Genomic DNA, 12,073 nt, shown 5'->3' with positions numbered 1-12,073 from the left:
CAGACCTCTATCCTTCATCAGAGCCTGGCAGTTAGACTGGTAGGTGCTCCTTACCTTGTATATCTCCCTCACCGGAGCTTAGAACAAACTCACACAGCTCAGGGCAGTGCCTGAGAAGAGAAAACACATGGGGCAGAGAAGGGAGTGTAGCTCTATTTGGCTGCACAAGACCACTGATATCTTAAAATGAACACAATTTTTTCTGTTTACAAGAGACAGGATACAGGGGGCAGGAGAATGAGCCCTTCTCCCACCCAGGAGGCAGGCAAAGGCTGAAAACAGACCCTTTGATGCGGAGAGCCCAGCGCCCGAGTCTCCGCTGCGCACCGGAATGCGGCGTAAACTTCTGGGAGTGGCAAACAAACGCTGGCAGGGAGGGGGAAAGCGGCAGAGTCAGCTATTTAACCATTTAACTACCTGATAGATTCCTGGTGCTCTCTGCACTGTCTTTGGGGAGGGAGCACGCAGCCAGGCCGGCACAAGGGAGTGCGGGTAGACTCTGGGGGGGGGGACCAAAAGAGGGACGCTGTAGTCGGCCCCTCCCCAGCTGTGGCAGGCTTCACGGCCACTCCGGGACTGGTAGGCGGGGGCCGGCAGGCCGCTGCACTCACTATCAGCATTTTACAACTCATTCGCAGGGCACAGACAGCCTCTGCTTCTGCCGTGCCTGCAGAAGCCAGAACCTCAGCGCCACTGCTGCCATCAAAGCCCTAACTGCGCCACCAAAGCCGGAAATCTTTAGCCCAGCTCTGCATTTCAGAGCTCTTTTGAGCAGCCTGGGACTCACCAGCACTGAGTTTTCAAATTCTGTCCTGACGTCAGTCCAAGTCTACAGTCGACAAAGGGTTAACACACACACACACACACAGTCTTGTCACGTGACACAAACAAGCACACTCGTCCACGCTTGGACTTACACAACCAGCCAAACACTATTTTCTGACGGGGTCGGATTCCACATTGACTCCCTTTTTCTGACGGGGGCGGAACTCCACATCCACCCCCGCCCTGGCAGACTCTCTCTCCTTCACTCTGCCAGGCAACAGCCAGGTCTTTTTGACTGTTCTGTACCCTGGGCACTCCTTCCAGGGTCTCCCTTGGAACATCTCTTTGGGGTGCAAACTGTGAGGCCATAGACAGTCGTCCTCTCACAGCCACTGCCAGAATAAACCCACAATCTCAGAATACACAAATGCAGCAGTTCCACACCTACACACCCAGCAGATTGTCCCATTTCTAGAATAATAGCAAACATGACAAAAGCAGACACGAGACTGAGATAAAAAGAAAAAAACCAAAGCACGAGGTGGGACTCGAACCCACGATCTCGCACAGAGGCACGAGGTGGGACTCGAACCCACGATCTCGCAACCAGAAGCACGAGGTGGGACTCGAACCCACGATCTCGCACCCTGAAGCACGAGGTGGGACTCGAACCCACCCGGTCTCCAGAGGGGTCCACTAAGCGTCCTTAGTCCTCCCCTATCTCACCTGGGACGTCTCCCAGGGGCAGATCGGACGGTGGGCACCTGAGCACGTCTACTCTTACCCACTTCGCATTCCCTCCCGGAGTGCGATCTCTGGTGCTCTTACTGAGCACAGAGCGTCACGCAAAACCAGAACAGCGATCGCTCATACAGAATGGCCTTCCTGGCCTCTCAGAAATTAACAGAACACAGACACCAGACCAAAGCAGAACAGTAAATCTTACTTCTGAGTGGGTCCAGGACTTCTGGGTGGTCGCGCTGATTCCCGGCCAATGCACCAAATGAAAGACTCCAAAACTCCCAAAGGGAGGCACTTACTCAAGCCTCGGGTCAGCCGCGCACCCAAGAAGACACTGAGACCGGTACTTAAGATGTATAGATAGTAAGATTTAATACAGCAACGACAAGAAAGCAGACAAAACAAACAAAAAGCACATATATACCAGATATCTGGGGCCGGACCTCATGCAGCCTACAAGGTGCAGAGGAGATCCGGCCCCTAGCCCAAATTTTCACAAGCTTTTATAGGAAGGAGGGAAGGGGGGGGAGCAGGGCAGGGAAAATACAGTTTTTACGTCACTAAGTGATTCAACCAAGGGTTTTTCCAAAGTGCTTTTGCAACCGCGTCCCACACTTTGGCCATGTACTTGATTCATTAGAACTGAGGTTTTTACTCACACCCTTATCTCAAAGATGTCCCTGGCACAGTCCTTAGTTGGGAGGGGTAGGACTGGGTTCGTTCCAGGAAACCCTTATCTCAGAAATGTCCCCGGAACAGTTTTCATTTGAGAGGGGGTCTGACTCTGGTGTGAGAGTTCAGAATGTACTCTGGGGTGAGAGTTCTGGTGGTCAGTAATTTTCCCTCTTTCAGTTTAGGTGTATAGAGATATTAATGACCAATGATGGGAAATTCCTGCTATTTTGATGTTGGTGTTGGCATAGTCTCTCTCTCCTCTCTCTCTCTCTCTCTCTCTCTCTTTCTCTCTCTCTCTCTCTCTCTCTCTCTCTCTCTCTCTCTCTCTCTCTCTCTCTGTGTGTGTGTGTGTGTGTGTGTGTGTGTGTGTGTGTGTTTCTTCTTTTGGTTTTACTGGTATGAAATTACTTCTTGGATTTAGTTAGCCTCATTGGAGTGTGGTTTTATTTCTTGTGTTTATTAAGGGGTGAATTTGGGGATAGATATTGTTTAAATTTGATTTTGTTATGGAATATATTGTTTTCTCCATCTCAGGTGATGGAAATATCTGCTGCGTATAGTAGTCTGTGCTGGCATCTGTGGTCTCTTACAGTCTGTAAAACATGTGATCAGACCCTTTTTCCTACTGGCCTCAGTGTGAGAGAATGTACATAGTCCTGCAGTGACTTTAGGTTCCTGGTTTTATTTGGAAATTAAAGCCATACCAGATGTTCCTTAAATCTTTGCCAAACCAAAACAGATGTAGAATCCCACTGTCAACTTTAGTGTGAGTACTTGAAAAAGAGTGGTGGGGGAATGATTGATGAACCTGGAAGGAATGTGGATTCCACAAGAAGACCAAGACAATTAACTAATCTTGAAACCTGGGTAGTCCTATAGACTGAACCACAAAGCAAAGCACATTCATTGTCTGGATCTGGCTCCTGCACACATAAAGTTTTGACTTCAGGATGGTCCCCCAGGACCTGAACCAGGGGCTGACCCTGAATCTGCTGCCTGCTTGTGCCTCCAGTTTCCTTAACTGGGCTGCCTTGTCTGACCTCAAGGCGAGAGAATGTTTCTAGGTATGCAGTGACTTGATGTGCCAGGGAGGGTTATTATCTGGGATTGGGGAGCTCTACCTTATCAGAGGTGAGAAGATAAGTGGTGGGTGAGAATCCTTATGAGGGGAATTCTGGGAGAAGAGGATGCATAGTGATCAGCATGTAAAGTCCATAGACAGGTAGATAGATAGGTAGATAGGTAGATAGATAGATAGATAGATAGATAGATAGATAGATAGATAGATAGATAGATAGATAATGCACATACAATATTCAGATAGATTTCTTTTCAAGATCTATAAAATATCCACATGCTTTGAGTCTATAGCTAAATTTTTAAATTAGTCAAAAATTAATTAGTTCTTCCCAAAGGAATAAAAGGTATCTGCCTCGAACTGGGTATTTAGAATACTTAAAAAGCTGGAATAATCTTCAATATCCAGTGGTAGCTTCTAAGCTATGTGGGAACATTTTCTATTTTCAAAAATCATTGAATAGAAAGGTCATATAGTTGTGTGAATAGAACTGGCCTTAAAATGAACAGTGGGCCTCTTACTATGATTAAAACTGCATAGAAGGGATGGAACCCCCCCCCAGTGTAATTAGGTGAGGTTTGGGTAGAGTTTCCTTCATTCATTAGTTTCTATTATGATCCCCACAGTACAATTACACACTGTATATCCTTTTTTCCTTCAAAAAAAAAAACCCATGTTATAAATTTAACTCCTGTATGCCTTAAACAAAGCAAGATATAAAACACTCTCTTCTTTGTATTATTCCATTGTAATATTTTCAGAATAATCTAAATCTTCCTCATTTATTTAGTTTAAGCCATGGCCACCTGAAACTAGTATCTTGCAAAAGTTGTTGATTTCCAAATGAAATTTCTCCAAACCCCATCTTGAATTCTTGAAGCAGTTACTGTTTTAGTAAATGATGACACAATGAAAGTAACATTAGATTAGATCCACTCTAGCTTCTGAATTCTATATAAAGTAGTCTTGTAAGGGGTTCTCAAACGAGGAGAATTTGCATTTCATGAAGAAAGTGTAAACTGCTTGGAGAACATTGGAACTGCATGTGACTAAGGGGACTGTGGAATGTTAATGATGAAAATGAATTATATAGAACTAATTTTAAAGAAATATGTTAAAATATAAAACTTATATTATAATATTATATTATATTACTCACTTCTTATACCCGTCACTGTGAAAATGGAAACAATTTAGAGAAATGAGGAAAGTGTTAATTAGGGACTCATCATAAATCTCATTGGTCAGCAACCATACTGAAGATTGCTCCTTCCAGTAATAACTTGGAGCATGTATAAAAAGAAAAGATTCATGATTGATATTGATATCATGTAAGAAACAGCCAAATAGCTATAGAGACCAAACAGCATAATAGAAAAGTCTGCTGCATTAGTTACTATGCCTAATACAATTAATACCTGTCCTACCCTCATACTATAACAATCTTAAGTTTATTTTCAGAACACTCAAAAATAGATATAAAAAATAAAAATGCAGTTTTTATGGCTATGGAATTGGAGGCTAATGTTTTTTTTTTCTTTTAATTTCTGGCATTATTTTTATGTCTAATCTGTGTGTGCTTGTATTTGTATAAAATACATATATTAGGAGACATTAGTCCTGTCCCAACTTTCATTTTCTGACAATAATTGTTATATTTGAGAATTGAGAATTCCGTTTTTGATACAATAACATTCAGGAGTCAGCAGTAGCAATAGAAGTTTTCCTGCAAGTCAGAATCCTATCATGAACATTTCCTCAGACATAAAGCAGAGTTCCCAGAATGCACTTAATGAACTTGTATCAGTTAACAGTGAAGCTGCAGCACATTGTGCAGCATTTGAGCTTCTCAAACCTCAGTGTTCACACACACCAACAGATGTCTTTTGAACATGTAGATTCTCTTATGCAGGTGTGGTATGCAACCCCTGATTCTATATCCCTAACAAGCTTTTAGATACTACTGCTTCTGTTCCAAGAGAATTGTCTGAGGAGTGACTTTCTGAGAACCTTCTATAGAAAACTACTCCCGCTGTAAACAGAGATTGTCAGGGCCCAGCCTCGGCACAGAATAGGAGTTCTCAACTAGAAGTAGGTATATATGGAAGGCACATAATAAATATACACAAACTACCTTTTGGGTGCAAACTGACAGGGAATTTTTCAAGGCTTAAAGGTTCACTCTCTTCAACCTCACTCTCTGCTCTCTTTTTCTCTTTCTTGTTCACTCACAGATTCAGGCTACACACTCTGCATTCTCCTGTGCTCTCTGCTTTTCTCCTGTGTGCTTTTCTTTTCTCAAACTCCCACATTCACACACACCTCTGTGCATTCTCCATTCGCTCTCACACACACTCTTCACACACATCTCATACACACACACACACACACACACACACACGCCACATGCACTCTCCTTTCACTCACACACACACTCCATACACACCTCACATTCTCTCCTAACTCACTCTTCGCATTCTTTCTTTACTCACTTTTCTCATGCTCTTCTCATGCTCTCTTGGCCTTTTCTTGCCCCAGTCTTTCATTGATACTCCAAAAGGAGGTAGAAAAAATATATTGTATAATCATTGCCAAATCAAATTCAAAAGAATAACCACGTCCCACAAAGAATCAAGAATTACAATTGTTCCTCCTAAGTTTCAAGCTTCCCTATTCTCAAGCCTGTAGCCAAAATAATAATTATGAACTTATCATTATTTAAACTTTAATTTTTAACTTGTTATACTTCAGAGCTCAGAGCTCTGAGGCCAGCTACTTGAATTTTCTAATGCTACCTGAAGCTCTAATGATAAGTGACGTGGGCAAAGTTGCCAAGCAGTGGCCAGAAAGAATCAACTTAGCTATTAAGTCAGTAGTTCTGCTAGCTTTCTGCTTCTGCACGTTGCACACACGGACTCTCCTTAGAGTCCCAGTGTTTTGACTTTGTTTTACTAATATATGATTGTATGTGTTATACTCTTTATTATCCAGAAACCACTCTCAAATGTTGTACAAACTTCTCATAACTTCATTTTTTTCCCTTTCTTGGGATCCCTATGTTCATTTTCTAATAATTTCTTCAAACTTTCTTTGCAAGTCAAACATTAATCTGGAACTACCATTGTGCAGTTCCTACATTGTTTCCAAGATGAGAACACACAGCATGCACCTGGGCCATTAGGATTGTGCTGTGCTGTGCTGTGCTGTGCTGTGCTGTGCTGTGCTGTGCTGTGCTGTGCTGTGCTGTGCTGTGCTGTCCTGTGCTGTGCCCCTATGCCTCAATTTTTAATTGTTTAAGAATTACTACATCAAGAAACATCTAGTTTCACAGAATTCACCAGAGCAGATGGAGAAAGAACTAAGAAAGTCAGATAAAATAGAATAATTATGCACATCAATGCCAACTGAAAAGCAGTTATGCACAAATGAAATCTATATAGCCATTGTCCAGGCTAAGTTTAGGAGAAATGGAAACAACTGTCTTTTACAAAGAGCTGCTGCAGGCTACTGAGATGTCTCCATCCTGGCTTACTGCAGGCAGTCCCTTATTTCAGATGGCAGACACACCCCTGGAGGGATGTGTCTCCTGCTTTTCAGGGTCCCAGATACCCCCATTCTTTTTCACAAGGAGCTGCCACAGGCTTCTGAGATGTCTCCATCCAGCATACTGCAGGCAGTCCCTGTCCTTGTATGCTGTCCCCATCATGAGATAAAGGCAGATAGTGCCAGAGTGAGAACTTCAATGGAAATCCAGTCTGCAAGCTACCCATTCTTTTCTAGCCACCCAAATTAATGTGAAAAAAAAAAAACAAGACTTAACAATAACTTACCCCTCACACATGGGTGATTCTATTTCCTCATCAGATTCACTTGTTGGCATTGTCCTATAATGAACAGGAAATAGTCCTCCGATAACAACAGAATGGTTTTCAGCTTCTACATATCCAGTCAAATTAAATCTACGCAACAATCTGCATGTAACATTCGGCTCAAAATAAGGATATTGAGTGTATAATTCAACCCACAAAGACAAAATAAATCCCAGAATCAAGCACTTATTTCTGCTAGCCATTTTCATGTGGTGAGCTTGAGGGTGATGGAAGAATTGAAGTGAGACAGCTTTTAAGGAAGCACCTTGAAGGAATGTTGGAGTGTGTATATGCTTAACCGGCTTGCTGCTCTTGACTAAATACTTTCATGTTGTAGACACAGATGTCACAGTCACTTGCAATTTATGGATATGGAATAGGAGCTGAGCAACACTCTTAGAGGAGGAACGTGGTTATCCTGTATGTTTTGCAATGATAAATAATGACAGAATCATGGGATTCAGTTTGAAAGTTATTTTAGGTTGTAGAAACTCTTCCCTCTTGTTTGGCACTGGCAGCTTCATCAAACCAGATGGCATCCAACTCCTTGGATTTTGAGCAAGTCAGGAAGGCACTCCACTGTGGAGCCACATCTCTAGCAATTTCTGCTCCCTTGCTTGCTAGCCCTCACTCAAAGACAAATGTCTTGTTTCCAGGTCAACGTATCATGATTCCAAGTCTCCCAGTCTTCCTGTCTACTCATTTCCAAACATCCCTCTTAACACCCTGAGAATAAAGTTCATAGAATATTGTCAGAATAAAATTCAGTACAAATTTTGGATCATGGAAAACATGTGGACCATTTGATCACATGGTTTTTCTCCCAACAACATTTTAAGTAACCAGTAGAAACCAATCAATCAATCAATCAATCAATCAATAAACCTTGATCAATAAGTTTTACTTATAATGCTGAAATTTATAACAAACTAAAATCACTGTATCAGATGTAGCTCAGGGTGTCTTGTGGAATATTTGTGGGCAGTAGTGTGATCTCCCAGAGACTAAATCACCAACCAAAGAGAGAGCATGGCCTGGACCTAGGTTGCCTGCAGTAGCAGCAGTGCAGCTTAGTTTTCAAGTGGGTCTGCCAACTTCTGAAGTGGGGGCTGACCCTGAATCTGTCACCAGCCTCTTCACCCTGTTTCCCTAACTGAACAACCTTGTGTGGATTCAGTGGGAAAGGATATGCCTAATCCTGCTATGACTTGGTGTGCAGTTGTGGAAATGGGGTAGGGCAAAGGGACTGGGAGGGACCTGATAAAAAGATGACCACTGGGATTCTTCCGGAGCAGGGAATGGGAAGAAGATCAGTGTGAGAGGAACTGGGAGGAGAAGCCGAGCATGGTGTTAGGATGTAAAGTGAAGGAATAAAAGCATTTTAAAAATCTTTGCTGTACAAGTTTTATTTATAATATTAAGATTAATAATAAACTAAACGTGCTACATAGTAAACTTAGAACCAGCTATAATATAGTCACATGCTGGGCTACAAGGGTCCTGTAGATCATATTCCTGAATGCATTCAATGATCCTGGCAAAATCCAAAACATTGCAAACAAAAAACTACTTCTTCACCTCTCTAGTATCTTTAATAGGCAAAAAAAAAAAAAAAAAAAGTAGTTACTGGGAGAAAGAAGTCAAATGGGGTGAGCTGTCCTCTTTCTCATGGTTTTAGAGCCAATCAGCTTTGTGTTTCCATATTCATGTCCAGTTAAAATAATTGCTTACATAAAACACTAAAGGGCTATATTTTGTGCAAGGTTTTAATTTTCATATTTCTCTACATTATCTCATTGAATATGAGAACATGGCTTCTATTTCTACAATGTATAAAAATATTGTAGTGAAAGAAAGTCCTTCCCATTTTAAAAACACATCTTTCACAAGTACTCTTCTTACTGTAAACCTGACAACATGCATTTGTTTTTCACATGACATCATTAGAATCATCAGTAACCCTGGCTACACTGCACTATGAAGTACACTGACTACCTCTACCGGATCCTCATTGAAAGATATCTTAGCTGTTGGTAAGCATAGTCTATCTCCCATTGACTCCAGAGTTTCTTTCCCAAAGAAACTCTGTTTATTTCTAACTTACTAGGAGTCTGCGCTCATTTCCCCATAACTGGCTCAACCTTCCCTGCAGTGACACTCTTGCTTTGACCAAGTGCTATCAGTGTGCCATTTGTCTACAGAGTCTTCAACTTCCAATGCTCTGGGCCTTATATAATCTTCCTTATATTTTCAAGATATTGCTGACCAGTCTTAGTGAATAGCCTGATTCTTGGGGGCTCTTTCCCAACATGCTTTTCAGAGTTTGGATTCATCTAATAAAATGTTTCATTGGTTAGGGACCACTCCTCAGTGCTAATAACATGGGAATCCCTACTGAGCTTCTGGGCTCAGTCCAGAACCTTTCCAGAATGCCTCAGAATGATGCCTGGCCTCCCTTTCTTCCCAGGGGGCAGTTGTTTTGAGATAATTACTATTTTGTTGCCAAGGATACCTCTTGACAAATTATATTTACCACCCACAGTGACTTGTCCTAATCCTCACAGGACATGGTATTCTAGAGACAATAAAATTACTAAGACATATTATTCTAAGTTATATTTATTTATTTATTTATTTATTTATTTTTAAAATTTAGAACTTCTCTTTATTAAATGACAGCGTCAATAAAATAAAAACACAAGCTGCAATTGGGAAAACATTTATCTATCACATATATTTTCAGGAAAGAATGTGTGTCAAAACTATTTGAATTATTTACATGAAATTATTTATCTGTAATTTTATTTTATTTTTTTAAATTAGGTGCTTATTTCATTTACATTTCCAATGCTATCCTAAAAGTCCCCCACACGCTCCCCCACCCACCCACTCCCACTCCTTGGCCCTAGCGTTCCCCTGTACTGAGGCATGTAAAGTTTGAACGACCAATGGGCCTCTCTCTCCACTGATGGCCCAAGAGGCCATCTTCTGATACATATGCAGCGAGAGACACAAGCTCGGGTTAATTCATATTGTTGTTCCACCTATAGGGTTTCAGATCTCCCCAGCTCCTTGGGTACTTTCTCTAGCTCCTCCATTAGAGGCCCTGTGATCCATCCAATAGCTGACTGTGAGCATTCACTTCTGTGTTTGCTAGGCACCCGCATAGTCTTACAAGAGACAGCTATATCTGGGTCCTTTCAGCAAAATCTTGCTAGTGTATGCAATGGTGTCAGCGTTTGGAGGCTGATTATGGTATGGATCCACAGATAAGGCAGTCTCTAGATGGTCCATCCTTTCGTCACAGCTCCAAACTTTGTCTCTGTAACTCCTTCCATGGTTGTTTTGTTCCCAATACTAAGAAGGGGCAAAGTGTCCACACTTTGGTCTTCATTCTTCTTGAGTTTTATGAGTTTCCTAAATTGTATCTTATATCTTGGGTATTCTAAGTTTTTGGGCTAATATCCACTTATCAGTGAGTACATATTGTGTGAGTTCTTTTGTGATTGGGTTACCTCACTCAGGATGATGCCGTCCAGGTCCATCCATTTGCCTAGGAATAGCTGAGTAGTACTCCATTGTGTAAATGTACCAGAGTAATTGTGGCTTCATAGAATGAATTGGGTAGAGTACCTTCTGCTTCTATTTTGTGGAATAGTTTGTGCAGAACTGGAATTAGATCTTCTTTGAAGGTCTGATAGAACTCTGCACTAAACCCATCTGGTCCTGGGCATTTTTGGGTTGGGAGACTATTAATGACTGCTTCTATTTCTTCAGGGGATATGGGACTGTTTAGATCATTAACCTGATTCTGATTTAACTTTGGTACCTGGTATCTGTCTAGAAATTTGTCCATTTCATCCAGGTTTTTCAGTTTTGTTGAGTATAGCCTTTTGTAGAACGATCTGATGGTCTGTAAAATGCCAACACACTAAATTTTGTGTGCATCTTAAGACACTAAAACGGGTCCTACCAAATGAGACACCTCAGACCAGTCTTTCTTATTTGTGCTTTGGTTTACATTTGCTTTTCATTTAATATGCAGCTGTTGAGTTCCACTGATGTTATATACTATAAAAGCAGTAAAGAATATCCTGTTTTCAATTTTTTTAATCTAGAGAATGTTGATATATGTAAGGAAAAAGAACAATAATCAAACAATGAGATTTTAAAGAGGACAGTGATGGGATTGGATGAATGAGTAATGAAATTTAAAGAATAGGCAGCATAGACTATAACAGCTATACCAAGGCTTACAGGAAAACACAAAGATGGGGACGGGGCTGCAGATAGGCAGCTGGTGAGAAGTTAACAGCAACTGGAGAAAGTCCCTCCAACTAGAAAAACATCCAAGGACTGAAGAGATAGGTATTTTTGACAATAGACTGTGAAGTGTAACACAATTAAGGAGAAGCAGAAAACAGAAGAGATTAGAACACAAAAAGCTTTACCATCCTGTTACTTAGTTTCCAAGCTCACGCGGATGGCACTGTACCTCAAAATAAGTACAGCAGTATCTTTCAAAGTAAGGTAGAATTTCAATACAAGAGCTAGAAAAATATCCACCTGCTTTGAGCCTGTAATGCTACCTTCAAATTAGCTAAATAATTAATTAGTTCTTCCCAAAGGAAAAAGGCTATCTGCTCCAAACTTAGTTAATTGAAATCTTAGAAAAACTGGAATAATCCTGGATATTCAGCAGTGGCTTATCAGCTGTGTGGAAATATTTTTTATCATTAAAAATCCTTGAATAGAGATATAGTAGTGTGAACAGACCAGGCAGTGAAATGGCAGATGACATCTTACTATGAGGAAAACTGCACAAAATGGGTGGGGAGCCCTTAAAGATTAACAATGAAAACATCTCAGTGTAATAGCTGAGGTTTGGAGAGAGTTTTCTTCATTCGATGGTTTCTATTATGATTCTCACAGTAGTATTACATTC

General features: G+C 41.2%; 1 protein-coding gene across 2 annotated transcripts in view; it reads right to left on the bottom strand.

The window, feature by feature from the left end:
* The window catches only part of LOC147005626 (vomeronasal type-2 receptor 1-like), a 40,507-nt gene extending 33,073 nt beyond the window's left edge, over positions 1–7,434 (bottom strand). The window contains exon 1 of one of the 2 annotated variants that reach the window (XM_085835844.1): positions 7,090–7,434. In XM_085835844.1, the coding sequence (XP_085691970.1) occupies positions 7,090–7,337 (248 nt within the window). In that variant the 5' untranslated portion in view covers positions 7,338–7,434. The remainder of the gene's footprint in view (positions 1–7,089) is intronic. The other variant, XM_085835845.1, reaches the window with a different exon arrangement.
* Between the last annotated feature and the right edge of the window lie 4,639 nt (positions 7,435–12,073).

The sequence above is a fragment of the Mus caroli genome, unplaced genomic scaffold (genome assembly GCF_978045245.1).
Source record: "Mus caroli unplaced genomic scaffold, Mus_caroli_1 scaffold_3, whole genome shotgun sequence".
Lineage (NCBI taxonomy): Eukaryota > Metazoa > Chordata > Mammalia > Rodentia > Muridae > Mus > Mus caroli.
The sequence above is the reverse complement of the archived record's forward strand: the minus strand, read 5'-3'. Positions and strand labels throughout refer to the sequence as shown.